At 34.5% G+C, this 21,562-nt stretch overlaps 3 protein-coding genes across 4 annotated transcripts; 1 reads left to right on the top strand and 2 right to left on the bottom strand.

The window, feature by feature from the left end:
* Window positions 1-1,161: 1,161 nt before the first annotated feature.
* Window positions 1,162-11,417, top strand: LOC111470575 (DNA polymerase V). Its single transcript, XM_023116112.1, has 9 exons — window positions 1,162-1,319; window positions 2,898-3,515; window positions 4,145-4,270; window positions 4,382-4,579; window positions 5,850-6,077; window positions 6,177-7,301; window positions 7,563-7,850; window positions 8,818-9,256; window positions 10,086-11,417. Exons 2-9 carry the CDS (start codon window positions 2,925-2,927, stop codon window positions 10,931-10,933), a joined length of 3,843 nt encoding a protein of 1,280 aa, XP_022971880.1. The 5' UTR covers window positions 1,162-1,319; window positions 2,898-2,924; the 3' UTR covers window positions 10,934-11,417.
* A 733-nt stretch (window positions 11,418-12,150) lies between these two features.
* Window positions 12,151-14,676, bottom strand: LOC111470582 (transcription factor GTE7-like). Of its 2 annotated transcripts, XR_002715065.1 has the most exons (4): window positions 13,074-14,676; window positions 12,764-12,980; window positions 12,539-12,668; window positions 12,151-12,450 (listed from the first exon to the last, which is right to left on the bottom strand). XR_002715065.1 is itself a non-coding variant. In XM_023116133.1 (3 exons), exons 1-3 carry the CDS (start codon window positions 14,412-14,414, stop codon window positions 12,610-12,612), a joined length of 1,617 nt encoding a protein of 538 aa, XP_022971901.1. In that variant the 5' UTR covers window positions 14,415-14,676; the 3' UTR covers window positions 12,151-12,609. The 2 variants fall into 2 exon arrangements, 1 of the variants encoding a protein (XP_022971901.1); XM_023116133.1 differs by having other exon boundaries at window positions 12,151-12,668.
* Window positions 14,677-17,369: 2,693 nt separating this feature from the next.
* On the bottom strand, window positions 17,370-20,510 carry LOC111470562. Its single transcript, XM_023116101.1, has 4 exons — window positions 20,498-20,510; window positions 17,896-18,175; window positions 17,712-17,799; window positions 17,370-17,629 (listed from the first exon to the last, which is right to left on the bottom strand). The coding sequence occupies exons 1-4, from the start codon at window positions 20,508-20,510 to the stop codon at window positions 17,597-17,599; spliced, it is 414 nt and encodes a 137-aa protein (XP_022971869.1). The 3' UTR covers window positions 17,370-17,596.
* Window positions 20,511-21,562: the final 1,052 nt, after the last annotated feature.

Below are 21,562 nucleotides of genomic sequence, written 5' to 3'. Positions count from 1 at the left end.
AAAAACATGAAATAAAGTAAATATATAGATCATTTGTACCATAACAAAATATATATATATATTAAAATTAATTAAGACATTTGGTTGGTTTGATTCCTCGCAAATAAATAAATAAATAAATATTTGTTAATAATAAAAATATATATGTATATATATATTAAATTAATAAAGAAATTCAAACGATATTATAAAGTTTTTATTTATTTGAAGTTATGTTAATAATCCAACCCAATTAGATCTCTAATTAAAAAATAATTTTTTACCTTTAATTTTATAAAAATTTAGATATATTAATTTCGTTTTTTAAAATTTTAAATTTACTAGTGTTTAATAAATATATTGTCCATATATATATATATATATATATATATATATATATATATATATATATATAATTTTCGTCCCTTATTCAATTTATTTAACGGAGAGAAATATTTTTTCACTCTCTTCACTTTCTCCATTTAAATAGGGAATTTTTGTCTTGGCACATACCCTGCAAATTAAACATGCATCTCTAGGTAGTTTTCTCTACATGGTCTACGCGCATACATGCTGTACGTGTGGGCACATTAGGTGAGTTCACTAACATACCCTTAAACCTGACTACGAGCAAACACACACTCCCATTACCAAAAACCGATGAAAAAGAATAATATCCCGAGTGTATGCATTTGTACACCACATAACTAAAGAGAGTAATCCATGGTCACACGAGAACACAACGTGCACGAGATCCCACATATACAATTATAGTTTAGCGAGATGTAGCGTATGATACTTTCATATGTAACATGAAGTAAAATTCGTATGAGACAAACATACATATTCGTAGCGTTTCAATCATATTTATTATATATTTTATATGATGGTAACATTATTATAATATCGTATTAATCATGTTTAAACTTAGGCATCATATAAAAATACATAAAATTTAATAAATTATTTTAAAATTTTAGTTTTTAAAATATAAAATTGAAAATTTAATTAATTCAATCAAATTAATCTATTTGCTGACGTGTACACTTTTTTTGTAAATTAAAAAGAAAAATATATAAAAGAAATTTAAAACCCTAAACCCTTACGTATGATATTTTCTGTAACAACGTAAATAAAAAATAAAATAAAATAAATAAAAACAATAAAATTGATGAAACCCTAAACCCTTTATCTTCCGCTACCTCTCACGTGCTGCACTTCTTCTTCTTCTCCACGCCGGCTCCCACTCTCTTTCAGCAGCTCCGCGTCGCCGTCGGGCCACTCTCTCATTCCGTCGTGCCCCGGCCGTCTTTCTGCCGCCGCAACCTCCCTCTCTGGAGGTTACATTGATTTTCTTCTCTCTTGTTTTTACTGTTATTCTATCAATCTCCATCCATGTCTTTCTAAAAACTCAAATAGGACATGTTAATGGAAGAATGGAGGAGTTTTTATAGATATATATATGTATATTAATGACAGCAGCAGAATAGCAATGAAAAAAAAGAAAAAAAAAAAAAATTCAGCCTTGCGGCGAATTGAGACTCTTCGAACTTCCGTTTTCTACCTTCTCTGCCTTGTGATATTTTGTGCATGTCTGTTTATTGAGACTTTGATAATCCGTATTATCTCTTTGGTCTCTGCTGAAAATTGTTTTGTTTCTGCGACCATGAATTTTCCAGAATCTTCTTCTGCTTTATCTATCAAGAACCAGTCGAAGTAATTTATCGTTTACCTATTTTTGCCGACAAATAAATTGAAAAAACTCTTAAGGAAATTTCTGCTGGAAACTGGCGCCTCCATGGCGGCTTGTTTCTATGTTCTTGCAAAGAGCATACCACTACTCAATGTACATCTATTTTTTGCAAGTTATCGATAGAAAGTGGAGGATTCTTTTATCCAATTCACTTTAAATTCCTTGCTCGCAGGAGTTCTTTTGATTGACAGAACAACCCCACCCATATTTATATTAATAGATTATAGTCTGATGAGAAATTAAGTCTTCATGAAAATTGGAAGTTCTCACTAATCAATCACCCACGATACTTTTACTGGAAATAAGAGCAGCCTCTATGCCTTGTATTCTATGTACGTGATTAAAGAAGTTATAGAAAATGCATAGGGTAAAATAGGCTTGTATTAGAAAGTGGAATGGATGGATTAGAGGAGACATAATTATTCTATCCTTAGCCCCACCCATATGCAGTATAGATGAGAAAAACCTATTATAGAACCCAAAATTTTATGCTATAAAACGTAGAGGAGGTAAAGAAGACAGAGTGTATTATAAATCTTAAACTAGTTGGCTTGGCTGAAAATAGTTGAGATACTTTATCTGTAGAAGTTTGGCCGAAAATAGTTTATGACATCTATCGTCATCAAAGCATGGGAAAAAGGTGACCCAGTTGTTTCAATTTGGATTGGTTTCTTTCCTTCTGTTCACACGGTTTAGTTGAATGTCGTGCAATCAAATTGAAATGATGCATACTCCTTACCAAAGCTACAACTTGACTTCTAAATTTTTCATGAGCTTCTAGGGACCTTCTATGCTTGTCCTGTTGGTTACAATCCAAACGTTTGAGTGCCTGCCTCTTCTTTAACTTCAACGTCCTTTCTCTTTGATGTTTTTCTCTGTGCTATAATTTTTCTATTTTCTTATGTTTCTTTTAAATTTTAAATGGTTAGTAGTAAGTTAAGAAGCTAATTAATGGTAACAATCTATTTCCTAACGGAAAAGGACAATATATTTTGATTTCAGCAAGCACCAATGTCTGAGTAGAATTCCAGTGTATTTTATAGGTTCATATAGTGTCTGAGAGTTTTTTGATCTGTGCATTATTAAAATTCCAGTTTCTTTTGTACGTTCATATAGTGATTGCCACTTTTTAATTTTCTTTTATTCTGTGCATTCTTGATACCAGAAAAATTCAGGAGAATTCTTTTATACAATGGACGGTAAAAAAAGAGGCTCTAACCCAACAGATGGAGTGGAGATCCAGAAAGATACATCGATGGTTGACGTTAGTGCTGTTCCAAAATCCTTAAAGAGAAAAATGAAGAAGGATAAACAGAAAGACGCCGAACTGGAAAATGGGGATGTTGATGTTTCCTCTTCTTCCTTTCCCGATTCTGAGAAACCAATGGAGAGAAAAAAGAAAAGGAAAACATTTGACAAAGAAAGAAAGCGAGCTGTTTTGGAAAGTGAAGAACCTAAGGAAAAACAAACAAGTGTGAAGGTTAAAGCTGATGAGAATAAGCCGTCTTCTGTCTCTTTTTCAAGCAGTGGTCTCCCAGAGTTTCATATCAGTGTTTTTAAGGACTTGGCATCTGCGGACATTTTGGTGAGAGAATCAGCTGCAGAAGCTTTGGCAACTGAGCTGCTAAAGGTTCAACAAGCATATGAAAAGCTTGAAAATAAGGATTTGGTTGAGGGTGGATTAAAACTGGAAGCTGAGAAGGATGATGGCTTGGATAATTGTGCCCCATCTGTGAGATATGCTTTACGTAGACTGATTCGAGGCGTGTCTTCTTCGAGAGAGGTATATTTTGATTTTATCTATCTAGAGCATCTTTCGCTCTACCGTTTTAGTAGTACAATAAGAGGGTAACATTCCAGACTATCATCATAATGTTTCAGGTTCTAGGCCAATGAAAAAAGTAAACTTAATTTCTAAAATATGAAAGAACAATCAATATTCAAAAACAATATTATTTCACAAGTAGATTTTATTACAATTTCTTCAAGAATGCCATAACAAAAAAGTGCAATGATGAAATTAGCTATATACATTTCTATTCTCGAAGTTACAAGTACAGTGGGGGATTGATTTTCTCATATTATTCTATTTAGTAATCTGACACACTTTTGATTCTTTTGAAAAATCGCATGGTTTCATAATTTCTCTGAGGTTTTTTTTTTTTTTTTTTTTTTTTTTTTGTCATCAACGGATCTTGCTCTAGAATGCATGTAGAAGTGCTCCTTTCCTCAGATCCTTTGTTAATTTGACTAGTTTTGGCTTTTATTACAACACTCGAGCAATATGATGTTTTTCCCTGTTAATGATGGTGTCTCAGGTTGATGAAAACTTTGATGATTTTGTAGATTATTTCTATCCATTTGATGCAATCCTAACTTTCCTCCTGTGCTTGCTATGAATTACAATTGCAGTGTGCTAGACAGGGTTTTGCCTTAGGATTAACTGCATTGATAGGTACACAGTCCAACGTCAAGGTGGACTCATTGCTGAAACTTATTACTAATATATTAGAGGTTTCTTCATCAATGAAGGGCCAGGTAATCTAGTGTCATCTACATGGATTTATTCTATCATTCTATGATATGGTTTCTGTGTTCTGGTTAATTTTTTTTTTAATGTTACTTCATTACTTTTTTATGGTGATGCAGGAAGCGAGGGACTGTCTTTTGGGTCGCTTGTTTGCATATGGGGCTCTTGTTCACTCAGGAAGACTAACTGAAGAATGCTCTTCTGATAAAAACTCTTCACATGTGAAGGAAATCACCAGTGTTCTTATATCTCTTGCAGCTAAAAAACGCTATCTGCAAGAGCCAGCTGTCTTAATTATTGTAGAATTGGTAGAAAAGGTATGTTATCTATTTAATTATATGCTATTCCTTGGAGCTCTTTTGGTTTTTAAAATCAAGAGCTGTCTTCACGTGGAGATACTGAAAAAAAAAAAAAAAAAAAAAAAAAANAGATACAAAAAAAAAAAAAAAAAAAAAAAAAGTTAATGAGCACATGGACTTCTTAAGAATGGGCAGGCAAAAACAATTTTTTCAAATAGAAATGTTGCACTTATGTTTTTTAACAGAGCATGTAATTTTGAATGGAGATATTATTTTCTAAATTTATTTATTGTATATTTTTTGAATGTTAAATTGAATATATTTTTGTGTATATTGGACAAGTTAGAAATAATTTTATGATGTTGGGCCGATGGAATTATGAAATTGGCTTCTTTGACACATTGCTTTTTGGATAAATTTGCCTATCTTGGTTCTTCTCAAGCAAAGCTCATGATTGAATAGGGTAATTTCTAGCCTCTAGGTGGTCACCATTTCAAACATTGTGTTAAGGTCCTTAACTTTTAGCCTTTTAGGACTTCAATGAAAAATATGTCTAGAAATGAAACCTTAGGGTTTGTTTTTAAAACTAACTTTTCAATGCTATAGCAAATGGGTATCTAACTTTTGACGAAGATGAACTTGGGGTACACTAAACTGAAATGACGTGATACACAAAACTGTGATGCAATGCAATACACAAAACTGAGATGGCAAGTAAAATCACAAAAAAATAACCCGAGTCCCACCATCCAGCATAAACTTATTAGAAATCCTTTCCCAAATTTGTCCATTAAAAAAAAAAGTAATCACCAAACTCAAATGAAACTCAACGAGACAATTAGCTTTAGCATGCAATCTACCACCTAATTCTTTAGAAAATGATTTATTGGAGCATCTTTTGTAAACTCATTTGGCCTTAAGTGGGTGGATGGGTGAGCCACTCCTCTTTGATTCATTGTGTATAACATGAAGAAATGCAGATAGCCCTCTTGTGAAGACAGTAGAGCTCATTACTCTCGATATTTCATATGAAACTAAATGAGAATTACCTTATTTATATTATGAGTAGTTCAATTTTTCTTAGAATTTATTTCTTTTTTGGAAATAATTGAAAATGCCAAAATGGTTGTAAATTTGTTGGTGTGTGCCCACCTATTCTCCCGCCATTATGTTTGGGTCACTTTTTCGTATGCCTGTACCTAGTTGCTTTTCAAAAGCTATTTTTTTTGTCTCAACTTAATCTCCCCCTCCTCCTCCTCCTCCTGATAATGGTATTATGGTTTTGTAGTTAACACCCGAGTCAGTGTTGAATCATGTGCTTGAAGCTCCTGGAATTCAAGAGTGGTTTGAAGCAGCTACTGAAGTTGGGAACCCAGATGCACTGCTGTTGGCTTTAAAATTACGAGAAAAAGTTTCTGCTGATTGTCCAACATTAGTTAAACTTTTACCAAATCCATTCAATCCTAGTAGATTCTTTTCTGTTGATCATCTGTCATCCCTAGTCAACTGTTTCAAGGTGCTACTTGGAAGTGTCCATCTTTTTCTACAAGAAGTTCTATTGTAATAATCACTGAAATCATTTTTTTTTTTTTTTTTTGTGCATGGTATTTGGCAGGAGTCTACTTTTTGCCAGCCCAGAGTTCACAGCTTATGGCCTGTTCTGCTAAACATTTTGTTGCCTGATACAGTTTTGCAAACTCAAGATGCATTGTCTGTTTCAATCTCATTGAAGAAGCATAAAAAGAACCGTAAAAGTGGCTCCTCTGAAGAAGAAATTCTGGTAAACTTTAAAAACTTTTTTGAAGTTGTAATTGAAGGAGCACTTCTGCTATCATCTCATGATCGTAAGCACTTGGTGTTTGATGTTCTATTTCATCTACTGCCAAGACTGCCAGCAAATTTTATCCCTGCTATGCTGTCATATAAAGTTGTCCAGTGCCTGATGGACATACTTTCAACGAAGGATTCTTGGTTGCATAAAGTTGTGCAAAATTTTCTAAAAGAATTATCTGAATGGGCACTGCATGATGATGTCAGAAAAGTTTCCGTTGTTGTGGCTTTACAGAAGCACAGCAATGGCAAGTTTGATAGTATTACACGAACAAAAGCAGTTCAACACTTGATGTCCGAGTTTAAGACGGAATCGGGTTGCTTTCTGTTTATTCAGAACTTGATGAGCATGTTTGTGGATGAAAGTCAAACATCAGAGGAACCTTCAGATCAAAGTCAAACAACTGATGACAACTCAGAGGTTGGTTCGGTTGAGGGTAAGGACTCCATTGGAACAATGGGAAACTCTGATTTTTTGAGAACTTGGATTATAGAATCTCTACCATGTATGTTTAAACACTTAAAGCTGGAACCTGAAGCAAAATTCCGAGTGCAGAAAGAAGTTTTGAAATTTCTAGCCGTCCAGGGTTTGTTCACTGCATCGCTTGGCACAGAAGTGACATCTTTTGAATTGCAGGAGAAATTTAAGTGGCCAAAAGCTCCCACATCTAGTGCTCTTTGCATGATGTGTATTGAACAACTGCAGTTATTACTTGCTAATGCTCAAAAGGGCGAGGGATCTCATGGTTTGGTTAATGGTCTTGAGCCAAATGATCTTGGCTCTTATTTTATGAGGTTTCTCAGTACTTTACGCAACATTCCTTCAGTTTCTCTATTCCGTCGCCTGAGTGACGAGGATGAAGATGCATTCAAGAAACTACAAGAGATGGAAACCAGGTTATGGAGAGAGGTAACTTTCTACGTTTAATAAATTTGTTATGTAATTAATATTAAGAATAAGCTAGCCATATTTTATAACAATTGAATTGGAAGACGTTAGAAATTCATAATTAGAGTTGAGGAAATTCTGCAAAAATGTTTCTCAATTTTGACTGATCAAAAACCTATATTATATTAAGGATTAAAGATCAATAGTTTATCTTTTAATTTGACATGCAATTTTGTAAATATTAATTTATGGTATCATTAATAAATATTACTTTGTTGTCAGGAAAGGAATTACGGATTAAGTGCTGATGCAAACAAATTGCATGCACTGAGGTACTTGCTCATCCAGTTGCTTTTGCAAGTGCTCCTTCGACCAGAGGAATTTACTGAGGCTGCAACAGAATTGATCATATGTTGTAAGAAAGCCTTTTCTTCTGCTGATCTACTAGGCTCCTCTGGAGATGATGAGTTGGATGGTGATGGAACACCGCAGTTAATGGATGTTCTTGTGGATACATTGCTCTCATTGCTACCACAGTCATCAGCACCCATGAGGTCGGCCATTGAGCAGGTGCGTGCAAGGCTGAATGTTGCAAATTGTGTATACTAGTAATTGAGGTTTATTTTTGCATCTATCTCTATCTTTACATTATATGGTTGCAATTATAATGTTGATAAAAAAACTGGCATTGCTGATGTAAACTATAGCTAACTTTGAGGATTTCAGTAATTACTCCCCTCTAGTTATTGTTTCAAATGAAATTCGCTTTTCGTAAATCGTTTGGGTGCTTTTGTAAATTTTATCTCCCTTATGCTTTGTCCTTTATCTCATTTAAGCATGTTCATTGCATGAATAGCAAGTGTTCGTTTTTTTTTCAAATACTTTTTAAACACTAATGCTTTTCTTTTCTTTATTTTCTTACTCATAAGGGGGTTTCCTTATTTGTATAATTTTTCTTCTCGCATTTTCCCTATAATAATAGATATATTACTCCAGCCTTCCTCTTTTTCACTAGTAACTTTATGAATGCAAAGTATTATAGTTTACATCATTCACATTATTGTTCTTGGTATCTCATTTAAAGTACTCAAGGGGAGGGGACAAGTCAGATATTTTTGGGGAGATTGTTAAAATCCTTTTTTCTTCTTGGTGTTTACTGATGATACTTTCTTCATATCTATGCCAGTTAGCAAGCTTTTGAGCCCCTTAGTTTCGTATTTTCATTTCCCCTTGTGCTCTTATTTTGATGAAGAAAACATATTTATCTTATTTGGGTGTATGGCTTGATTTCTTCTTCTTAATGATAACATCATTCACATTATTGTTCTTGCATAGGGTAGCATTATCAATTGCACATGCATTCCTCAAGGAGAATAACTCAAGGCTCTCTCTATTATATTAGTTGATGATAAGTTCTCAAATTGCATAGGGTAGGATTATCAATTGCACATGCATTCCTCAAGGAGAATAACTCAAGGCTCTCTCTATTATATTAGTTGATGAGAGAACCTGACTTTGTTTTGACTTTGTCTTGTAGGTTTTCAAGTACTTCTGTTGTGATATCACTGATGATGGGCTGATGAGAATGTTGAGGGTTGTCAAGAAAAATTTGAAACCTTCGAGACATCACAATGTAGAGGATGGAGATGAGGATGAGGATGAAGATGAGGATGGAGATTTTCTTGATGTTGAAGATGAGGAAATTAATCAAGATGAAGATAGTGATGAACATACTGATGAATCTGAAGCCATAGATAGAGTTGGAGAAGTAGGTCAAGAACATTCTGACGGTTCTGATGATTCTGAATCTGATGGAGGAATGGACGATGATGCAATGTTTCGAATGGATTCTTATCTTGCCCAAATCTTCAAAGAGCGAAAAAATCAGGCTGGGAGTGAAACTGCTCAGTCTCAGCTTATGCTATTCAAGCTTCGTGTTCTGTCACTTCTGGAAATCTACTTGCATGAAAATCCAGGTATGATGCTTTTAGCTGGATCTTCTAGGACTTGAGCAGATTTAACTTAATATAATCTAACTAATAAATTTAGAACATTGTAGGATTTAAGAGGAGATTTAACGAAAAACATTGACCATGTTATTTCACAATTAGGATGCCACCAGTTAGTAAACCCCCAGCGCACCGGACCGATATAGTTGTATCTATTTGCCATTTCTAACTTGAGGGCGACTGCATTCCGATTAGTCTACATCTCAGTTTCTTTTATCAGAATCTGTTTTAATGTTCCAAGCGTCTTATATTCCAAAATAGCATCTTCATTGAATATCTAAAATTCCTAATTTAGTTTTCCATTTTTTGAATAGAATGCTTTAATTTTTTTAGTTTTCAAACTTGGCTTGGATTGTTAGAACACTATGGGAAAAAGAAACTCATGGTAGAAGTATTCTTCGTAAACTTATTAAAAAAAAAAACCAAATAGTTATCAATCGAGGTCTTAAAGATCCTTTTGCTTAGTCTTCCAAGTAGATATCTCGCACCACGGACACTTGAAAGATAAGTTTGGGATGAAACTCAGATAGTTTTCCTTCACTTAGATCAGTAATTTCTTTGGACACCTGGTGCTGAGGAAATCACAAGCAGTCCGATTCTTTATATTAGTGTAGTACTATCATATCATTGTTTACTAGAAATTTGTACTTTGGACAGTTTAGATCAATGTTTCAGCTTCATGGATGATTTGCTGACATGTTCAATATTTTAAAGTGATTTATTTCAGTATCCCACTTTTTCTTGGAGTAATGATATTTTATGGTCTCTATCTGATTCGTCATTTTTTGTGGCATAGGCAAACCAAATGTTTTGTTAGTGCTCTCAAATTTGGCTCAGGCATTAGTTAACCCTCATACTACAGAAGGTAGCGAACAGCTAGAACAGCGGATATGGGGAATTTTGCAGAAGAAGATTTTCAAAGCAAAAGACTATCCGAAGGGCGAAGCGGTTCAAATGTCCACGCTTGAAAATTTGTTGGAGAAGAACCTAAAGTTGGCATCAAAACCAACCAAGAAAAAGAAATCTGCTGCAAATGTATCAAAAAAGAAGCAGACAGCATCATTGAATCATTACAAGATGATCACTTCCCTTGGTCAGAATTCATCATTTTGGATCTTGAAGATTATTGATGCAAAAAAAGTGTCCAAGCCTGAACTACAGAAAGTGTTTGATATTTTTGATAAGGTTTTGGTGGATTATTTTCATAGTAAAAAGTCTCAGATAAAGGCCGAATTTCTGAAAGAGATAATTCGAAGAAGGCCATGGGTTGGACATCATCTTTACAGTTCTCTTCTCGAGAGATGTGTCAGTACAAATTCAGAGTTTCGGCGAATCGAAGCGTTAGACCTAATAACTGAGATGATAAAATCATCAATGTCCTCTGAAAATGGACATCATGTGACAAAGGAACTGATGGAGAACTTCCTTCATGAACTATGCAATTTGATAAAGGAGTTACTGACAAATATGCCCGAAAAGCAGGCACGACGGGCTGATGTACGCAAGTTTTGTGGCAAGATTTTCAATTTCGTATCCTCCCTTAACATTAGTAAGTCTTTCCTTTTGAGCTTGGCTCCCGAAGCTGTAGCGGTATGCGAATCTCAACTCGGCGAGCAGTTCAGTAAATTGAAGCATCGTGAATGATAATAGTAACATGTCAGTCTTAAACTAAATGGTTATCCAACAGATTCAGCCTATTTATGCTTTATTCTTGAGAGTAGAAAGTTTCTGGAGAATCTCTACTCATTTTGACTTGATAAAGAAGCAAAGCTCTCACATGCTGTTAGTTTTCTTGTTATAAACTGAGATGAAACCTTGATGGATGGAGGAAAGAAAGCAAAGCTCTCACATGAAGATTCAGATTCAGATTTCTGTTTCCAGAACAAAATTTTTGGGGCTGGTTCCTGAATGAACAACGACCTTATAATATCGACGATTGCCCGATGCAGGTGTTTATTGGTTGTTCCTAGATAGTTGTGATCTCTTGTTTTAAACAGTGTTAAACGCATAGAACATTTATTACTTGCTAGTCACAAACTCAAACATTGGTTAAAATACCATTTAGATTGATTTGTTTTGTTTTGTTCTCTGTATTTTATTACTGAAAGAATCATTTGGCTGTTCATTCTTGATGATGTCCTGTTCTTCATAGTTTCTTTGCATTTGGCAGATGAGCGGGCAGTACTAGTTCTTAGTTTTAGATAATATTCTGTCTTTTATAGATGGATCTTTGCTAGTAAAATATTGCATGTTTTGTAGCTTATTAGGGAAATGGATGCCTTTATTAATTCTTTTTTCATGTATGTGAAGAATTTGTCCAATCTTTTTAAATTTCAATGCTTGGACGGTTTTACTTGTCTTGTTCTTCTATTGATGGATGATACTTGCTCTTCCATTGATGGATGATACTTGCCACCAACATAAACACCACTTCTACTTTCGGATAAGGATGGATATAATAGGGAAAAAATTTAGAAAAAAAGGGTAAGAACTCAGGAGATGTTGTCCTTTTTATGTTTTTCCTTTAATATGTGCTAAGAGATTTTCCAATCCACCTCCTTTGAAGCCTAATATCCGGCACTCATTCCTTCCTTTGAAACCCTAAACGTTCTTGTTGGCTCACTCCTTCTACTCCCATCCGGAGTTCAATGGAATCTGGCAATATCCAGCTTTGATACCAAATGTAAATACCCAAATTCACCGCTAGCAAATATTGTCTTATTTGAATTTTCCCTCGCTTCCCTGATCCCAAAGTGTTTCATTCTATTCTCATGTAAGGTAAGATCTCAATTAGACTTTGAAACTTGAATTTTCAACACGTATGAATCTGAAAACAAATTTTAAGAAAAGCCTTTCAAAGGTTTGACTACAAATTTGAAAGTTCCTACTATCACTGCACTTGTGCTTCCTTCAAGCGTATAATACAAAAAGAACAAATTTCAATTCACATAGAAAAACAGGAAATATATACCGATCTGGGAAATCAACAATTTGTTTATGTACACAAAAACAACCTTCTAAGGTATTAAAAAAAAGAGATAAGAAAACTGTTCTCCTGCTCCATTTACAATTTCTCTTTGCTTCTGATACCTTTTTCCAGGTTGAAAGCTCCAAAACTTCCAAAATTGTCTCTCCTTCAAGCTTGAATGTTATGCTGGTTTCTTCAAAGCATGAGAGCATGAATGATGAAGTATGTTCAAAGTAACAACAATGATGGAAGAATATTATGCTGTTTCTTACTCATCATACCTCAGATTAAAGAAACTGATGTGCTTCAATGGTCTGTGAGTTCAGAAAGATGTTCGTCCATCCTAAACAGCCTATGATTGACCATCACCATCTGAATCACTGTCGGAGGAGCTACCATCTGAATCAGAACCTACAAGAGAGAGAGAGAGAGGTTCAAAATAATTAACCCCAAAAGAAGCCTTTTCTAATGATTCAGAATCACAAACCCAACAAAATCATTCATACCACTTGAAGAGGAAGAATCATCACTCCCTGAACTACTTGAGCTATCAGAACTACTACTAGCATGAGTAGCTGCTGCATCTCTTTCAATTTCAACAGGTGGGAAACCCCCCATTGGTACCGTTTCATCCCCAATGTCCACATCTTCCTCACCCATATCCCCTTTTCTAAGCTTCTTCCCCTCTGTTTTAACCTCATTCATCTCATTTGCAGATGATATCTACAGCAAAAAATGCAAAAAAAAAAGTACAGAAATCCCATCAGATAAAGAAAACAAGCATGCCCTTAAGCAAAACTTATGTGATATTTTTACCTCATTATTAGCTTTACTCGAATCTACATTTCCATTATCATTGAAGAGAGCTTGCCGCTTGACCTTGCTCACCATTTTCTTCCAATTCGTAACCAGCCGGTCAAGTTCCCAGAGCGTCTCGGTATCAACAGCTTCAATGTCGAGCTCAATCTCATCCCCATCCTGTCTCAAATGGCCGCTTCTCTTCTTTACAATCTGTATAACTTGATCCATCTTTTCCGGAGGTAATCCCTGCAATCCAACTCCCAATCTGTGTTTTTCCTCTAAACTCATCTCCCGTTTGTAGGGATCCTTTGCCTTTGGCTTTGGCTGTCTTACAGGCTTCACCTGCGGCACCCTCACTGGTGAAGGGGTTTTCACCGGCGACTGTATCGACGGTGGCTTCAATGAACTTGATGGAACTCTTACTTCTGATTTGTTCCAATTTGAGTTGAAGTTGGACTTCTCCATTTCTACATGATTCCAAGAACTGGCTTGCAATTCCTCATCGTATGGATCTGGCTGCTTCAGAGCACTCAACTTTCTACTAACAGGGAGAAACATTTCCTCAAATTTCATCAACCACTGTTCAGCCAATATATGAACTTCATGGCCCTTGGGATTGTACAACATGGCATTGTTAAATGTTAGCCTGACGTCTTCAGAAAATTCCAAAGGTGAGTCATATAAATTCTTAGTCAATTTTGATTTCACAGTCCCTAAATCCATAGGACGCTTAATAATATCATAATAGTCATGAAGTCCCAACCCAACCACATCCACTGGCTTGTTGAAGATCAAGCCATACTTCTGCTTCATCAACTTGTTCAAGATTTGAGAGCAAGATTTCATCAAATTTCTCACTTCAATTGAATTCGAAACCTGCAAATCTTTCCCGAAACTAGGTAGCACCTTCGGCCGTTTGTTAATCCCCCTGGCCTCGGACGATTTCTTGAAATAATTAGGCCCAAAACCAACGTCACCACTCTCAATGCGATTCTTGAATCGCCTAACTTGTTCAAGCTCCGCCAGCAACCGTTTCTTCAGATCAATTAAATCCCTTCCAGAACATGAAGTTACATTGAAACTCACATATTGGCTGTACTCGGAGTTCGAAGATCCATGGTGACGATCGATGGAAGAGCCATTGTCCGAGGAAGATAGAGTTGTTACGTTGGCCAGTTCTTCACTCATCTGGTGGAAGTTGTTAACTTCACCATTAGTTTTCCTCTTTTTCATTTTAGGTTTAGATTTAGGGTTCGAGAACGAAACTCTCGACATAAACGCGCTTCCTCCACCATCGCCGTTGCGTTTGCCCGTCGGCCAACTAGGTTCATGATTTGCTAAAACAGCAGACGCCATGAAAGGAACCAGCAACTCAAAGACCGTTCGTCACAAAATAAAATCCGGTGCAGCTCCGCGAGAAAATTTGTTTACCCAGAAATCAGAATGAAATATCAACAAGAACAGAAGGCGGGAAAATCAAACATCACGAGCTCTTGATTCTCTTCTACTCCGCGCCAAATCTAACCCTCAGAAAAAAATTCAAACAAAAATGGAAAAAAAATTCCATAAGGAAATGAAATTAGGGTTTGGAAAGGAAAATTTAGCCCTAATTTCTGAGAGCGCGAAGAACAAAGGGAGGTAAGGGGGGTTCTTAAAGGTGTTGAGATCTGCCCGTGAAATTTTCGGGCAGAGTGATGGCCGTCGATGATACTCATCCAACCGATTTTACGGTGGATACGCTGTGGCTTGCTGCTCGGTGGGCTGACCGAATGAGCTGTAATGGACGGTGGATGTTGTCTGTTTTAAGCACGTGGCCAAAGTTATATCGTTGGATTGTAAAATCGGAATAAATTTAAATCAGTTGCGTTTGAATTTGGGGTGAATGTGACGTGCATTTGAGTTTCATGTTTAGTAGGTCCCAGACTTTGATGACGTGGACCCCTGTGTGAAAGACGATCGGTGGGCCATGAGAGGGGTAATTTGGTAAATTCATAGTGAAAAAGACCGGGAAATGTTCACTTTTTTTTTGTTTGGGATGATATTTTAGTCGCTTTTGTTTCGCGGGATTTTTTCAAAACAAATATTTGGAAATTTTCATTCTTTTAATTTATTTAAAATTGGATTTTTGGCTTTAAAAATCCTATTTTCTGCGAGTTTTTTTTAATATATATATATATATATATATATATATATTTTTTTTTTTTTTTTTTATTAAAACATATTAAATTCAAAACTATTATTATAATTTCAAATTACAAGTGAAGTTCATTTAAATGTATATGTGATATTATTTATAGTAATATTATTGAAATTATCGTGACAATGTAAAATTTGATTACACAAATAATTTTAAATAAATAAATAATCTTAAAGATATTTCTTAAAATGAAGTGAATGATAACAATAATCTAAATTTTAATATATAGTTGTAAACTATGGCAAAAAAATAAATAAATAAATAAATAAATAAATAAATAAATATATATATATATATATATATATATATATATATATATTATTATAGTATCATTTTGGTCTTGAATTTTAAATCTCCACACTAGTTAATGCAAGTTAATATTATTTCTTTTATAATAAAATTATTTTTAAAAAATTGATGGGATATATTAAGATGATACGGAAATCAAATTTTAGGGGTTAAAATATAAAATATAAAATTTTAGGGGCTAAAATGTAATAAATTCACGACAATTTCTTTCAAATTTTTATAAATTAGTAATCATGTTTTTCCATTTTTTATTTTAAATGAAAAATGATTTTTAAAGACTAGTTTTAAAATTAAGGTATTTTTTAACCAATTTTAAAATTTAAAAGTAAAAAAAATAATAATAAAAAAAAAAATCAAGGAAATGTAATTAATATTTGAAAAATGTTTTTAGATTTTCAATCCTTAAAATACAATATATTATTACTCAAAAAAAACTTTAAAATTGTTTACATGAGAGAAATAATAAAAATATAAATTAATTAATTATTTAATTATTACTAATTAATTGTAATTTCAATCTATTATTTAGATTTAATCAATTTTAATGGGTTTATTTATAACTGATATTTTAAATATTTAATATAAAATTTTGTTCTTTATTTAGGTATGCTTTGATAATTATTAATGTTGTGGGTGTAGTTGTCGATATAAAGAGTATTTTTGGTGAAGGAGTCGAAAGAATGCTCTAATTTTCGAGTAAGAAAATGGTACTTTTTTGTAAAACCCGACCGTCTCCCGTTACCCGATAAAACTTATTTCTACACCTTCGTAGGGAGAAGAAAAACAACTTTAGTGAAAGAATGAAAGGCCGAGGAACTTATTTCTACTATTGAGTTTTACGTGACGGTATGTAATTCAAGGTTTTGAATCTAAACCGGTCGCAAATATCATTCTAAACCTACTCTTATTCTACCCATACAACAATTTTTGTAGCTACTCAAGCCCACTGCTAGCAGATATTGTTCTTTCGGGCTTTCTCTTTCCCGCTTCCTCTCAAGGTTTTTAAAACGCTTCCTAGGAAGAGGTTTCCAAACCCTTATAAAGAACGTTTCGTTCTTCTCCCGAATCGACGTGGGGTCTCATAAAACCAACGTAGGATCTCATAATTCATCCTACTTTAAGGTCCAGCGTCCTTGCTAGCACACCGTCTCTTGTCCACTCCCCTTCCACACCCTTATAAAGAATGTATCAGTTCTCCTCCCCAACCGATGTGAGATCTCACAATCCACCCTCGTTCAGTGCCCAACGTCCTTGCTGGCACACTGCCTCGTGTCCACTCTCCTTCTACATCCCTATAAACAATGCTTCGTTCTTATCCCCAAATAAATGTGAGATCTCACAACCACCCCCTTTTGGGCCTAGCATCCTTCTTGGCACTACCTCATGTCCACCCTTTCGGGGCTCAACCTTCTGCTGGAAAATCGCCTCATGTCATAATCCACCCCCTTTCAGGGCCCAGTGTCCTTGTTTGCACACCGCCTTGTGTCCACCCCCTTCGTGGCTCAGCCTTGTCGCTGACACATCGACTCATGTCTAACTCTAAGCATTTGTAACGGCCAAAGCCCACTACTAACAAACATTGTCCTCTTTGGGTTTTCCCTTTCGGGCTTCCCCTTAAGGTTTTTAAAACGCGTTCACTAATGAGAAATTTTCATACCTTTATAAACCATGTTTCGTTCTCATTTCCAACCAACGTGATATCTCACAATTTTCTTAAGCAAACGATACAAGAACGTTTTTGTTTCTTGAATTTGAAACCTAGAAGGAGCGGTTTAACCTCAAAATTTTTAGTCGAAAAATCAAAATGATCGACAAATTTCACGACTTTCGTAATTAAACTCTACACTTTACATCAAGACAAAGCTTTGTTCTAGACACCAATCAACAATATTATTTCCAAAGCTTATACAAACTCAAACACACTCCTAAAGAAGGCAAAATAAAAGAAAAGAACCCAATTCACAGCTACAAATTAGGCAAGCAAAGCTCATATCAAGTAACAAGGAGTATGGAAGGATCACAGCAGCACTCATCAAGGAGGCAGCAGCAGCACAGAGCTGCAAGGCTGCATCACACAAAGTTAAACCCTTTGTTAGCCAAATTCTAACCCTAAACCATTCAACAAACAACAAACCTTTTTGACATACCATCCTTCTAAGAACCCCGGTTGTCTTCTCGGTGGCGGTGCAGCGTATTGCGGCGGTGCCATCACGGGCGGTCCTTGATAATACCCTCCTGAAAATAGATCATATAATCCAAATCGCTAAATCAAACGAGACCTAGAAAGCGATCAACTTAAGCATAGCTCAACAGACAAACGGCACGTAATACCTGGAGGAGGTGGGTACGGATAGGCATATTTGGGATCGCTCATATCTTCGGATCAACACGAGCTTAAATGAAGAGAAGAAGAAGGTGTTTAAGAAGAAGATATGGAGTTTATGGGATTCTCTTTGTTTTATCACTATTTGCTCGTGTTTTTTGACAATGAAAAGGAAAGATTCTAGTTGTATTGAAGAAGAAAGGAGCAGTTGGAAAAGTGGAGCATCTAGAGAGTTCTCGTTTGTGTGTTTATAGGCTAAGCATACCCACTTTTGAAGCTGTCTTTTTTCTTCACCAACTCTCAATTATTCCCTTTACATTAATATAAGAAAAGAAAAGGCTAGAATGTTCCTCGGTTTCAGGTTTCAAGCTGCAAAAAGTAAACTGAGGCGAGAGATTCTAGGGTTTGATGGGTTCGGTAGGCAATCGAAATTTATATTAAGTTATATTTGGGATCGAAGTAAATTTGAATCGGGGAATTCGAACGTTTGATGGGTTTTGTATGTAATTGAAATTTGTATTGAGTTAAGTTCGGGTATAGGATAAACTTGAGTCGGGAGATTCGAATGTTTGATGGGTTCTGTGTGTAATCGAAATTTGTATTGAGTTAAGTTCAGGTATAGGATAAACTTGAGTTGGGAGATTTGAATGTTGGATTGTTTCTGTGTAATTGAAATTTATATTGAGTTAAGTTCGGGCATACAGTATGGGTCGGGAGATTTGAACGTTTGATGGGTTCTGTATGTAATCGAAATTTGTACTGAGTTAAGTTCAGGTATAGGATAAACTTGAGTCAGGAGATCTGAATGTTTGATGGGTTTTGTACGTAATCGAAATTTATATTGAGTTAAGTTTAGACACAAAGTAAATTTGAGTTAGGGGATTTGAACTTTTGATGGGTTGTGTATGTAATCGAAATTTGTATGGAGTTAAGTTCAGGTATAGGGTAAATTTGAGTCGAGAGATTTGAACGTTTGATGGGGTTTGTACGCAACTGAAATTTATATTGAGTTAAGTTCGGGCATAGGGTACACTTGAGTCGGGAGATTCAAACGTTTGATGGGTTCTGTACGTAATCGAAATTTATATTGAGTTCAATTTGGGTTCGAGGTAAACTCGAGTCGGGCGATTCAAACGTTTGATGGGTTCTATACGTAATCGATTTTTTTTTGTACAAAATAAGCTTGAGTCGGATGATTCGAACGTTTGATGAATTATTTACGTAATCGAAATTTATATTAAGTTAATATACACGTTGATGCAATTCATTTAGCAACTACGAATCTAAAACTTTATGCTAGAGAGACTTGATAAGTTTTGATTTCATTCAATAGAATTAATAATTAAAAAGAATTTAATAACATTTTAAAAATATTCTTAATTCATTTCCATTTAAATTTAATAGGATGAGAAAAAAAAAAAAAAAGTATATAGCATTAGTATTTTTATTAGTTTATATTTGTATATTGTAATTAAATTAAAAATAGTAATTATAATTTTTTTTTTGTTTTATACTAATTAAAGTTTCTTATTGAGTTAACTATTTTAAAAAAATGTCAGATTTTAAGAAGAAATTAAAACAAAAAAAAAAATAATATTATGTATTTTTTATTGGTAAATTGTGAATATTTTTGTAGATCTTCAAGGCAATTAGCCATATCATTTAAATTTATATATTAAAAAAATATTTATTAGATTAAAAGAATTTTTTTTGTATATATATTTTTTAAATCAATAAAAAAAATATTTTTGTTTATAAACAATTAAAAAAATATGGGGAACTATTTAACACTAATAGAATATATTCTAAAGTTGGAAGGGTGTTGTGGGCCCAACTGAACATCTAGCCTATTAAGATAGTGGGCCCAATGGGCATAGAGAAAGCCTATTAAGATAGTGGGCCCAACATATGGGCTTTGAGAAGTGGGCCCAACTGAGCATAGAGAAAGCCTATTAATCTAGTGGGCCCAATATATGGGCTTTGAGCTAGTGGGCCCATCATATGAGCTTTGAGCTAGTGGGCCCAACCATTGAGTTCGGCCCAAAAATTAAGCCTATTAAGACCTGATTCGTTGAGCGTTCTACTATTTCTCACAACTAACCCAATATTCCTTTCTAATTTTCGTATCTTAATTTTCATATAAAATTACAAAAAATAAAAATAATAAAAAAGTAAAGTGTTAAAATATGATTGTGTATAGATTATTTTTTTATATAATTATATATGCATTATAATTATTTTTTTTTATATATAATTTCGTAATTATTTTTTAATTATTTTTTAATTATTTATTGGTTCATCAACTTTAAAAACAATATTAATTATCTAAAAAGGCAATTTTTAAAAATTGGACATTCAGTTACAAGTTTTAATTAAATGTTTGAAATTTTACATTATACTTTTATTAAAAATATAAATACGAATAAATGACTCAAACAACGTAGAAACTAACCTATCTCAACAAATTTAAAGTTCAATTGGGTTAAATGTTTGAGCGGACAAAAATTTAGAACTCCATGAGTTGGGTCGAGTCTAAAAAGGTTCTAACCAGACCCAATATGCTAAATGCGAAAATATTTCATTTAAACATCTTCATAACATAAACTTTACCCAATACTCTCATGGCCTTATGTGTTTGAAGACATCTTTAAAATGACACAACAATAAATTAAATAAAATAAATAAACATTTAAATTAAAAACATCTTATTACGCGCGCGCACATAGTTGCTTGGTTGAATTTCGTCCCTCGAAGCTTCTCCAAGTATTGTCGCGAGTTGTGTCCTATTTGAATGTCCATCTTATTTATGGAAACAAGACGAAAATATAAGGAACCGTATAAAATTGTGTAATCTAAGCCGAATAACCGAGTTTTCAGCCGAGAAGCTTTGCTGAGCCACTACGGAGCCAAGTTGAGCTGACGAGCCAAGGAGTCGACATCTACATGCACAACACGTCACTGGGTCGTAAGCTGTGGGTTAGCTGGTTCGATTCACTTGGGTTGGACCGCAGGTTGGTTGAGCCAACGGGTTGCGGGTCAGAATTACAACAGAAATCGTGTGTCGCAAATCGGGTGGAGTTGTGATGCTTCATGCAACATTCGACGCATGGCTCTACCCGACCCTTGACTTATGTCCTCCACCAGGGGGTACGCACAATTCCACTCGTCGATCGACATGTGGCTTGTCGTATCCGTCTCTCTCTTCCTACAGATGAATAATAATTTTCGATTAGATTTCATACTGGTTTCTCTTTTTCATATCTTTATATTTTGGATCAGATTCAAGTCGTTCTCTGTAGTAAAGTTTTAGATCATAGTTCCATCTACATCCTACTATTTTTCTTGGAATTTAAATGCCACCAAAGACCAAGTTATGAGCACTAGAACAAGATCCATTAACATCCTTACAGTTCTTGGAAGGACTCTTATATCTCCACCTTTGGACCAAAATTTCGACTACCTTTCTTCACAAATCCTGTAGAGAATTCCCTCTAGATGAACATATAAAGATTTCATACCTTAATTCACAACCGAAAGTCTTAGATCTAAGAAAAACGCTTAAGACCAACTCCAACCTATGGGCATGTCTTACTATTTTTTTTTTTTTTTTTTTTTTTTTTTTTTTTTTTTTTTTTTTTTTTTTTTTTTTTTTTTTTTTTTTTTTTTTTTTTTTTT

This window comes from Cucurbita maxima, unplaced genomic scaffold (genome assembly GCF_002738345.1).
Source record: "Cucurbita maxima cultivar Rimu unplaced genomic scaffold, Cmax_1.0 Cma_Scf00046, whole genome shotgun sequence".
Lineage (NCBI taxonomy): Eukaryota > Viridiplantae > Streptophyta > Magnoliopsida > Cucurbitales > Cucurbitaceae > Cucurbita > Cucurbita maxima.
Note: the sequence above shows the minus strand (reverse complement) of the source record. Positions and strands in the feature narration are given on the sequence as shown.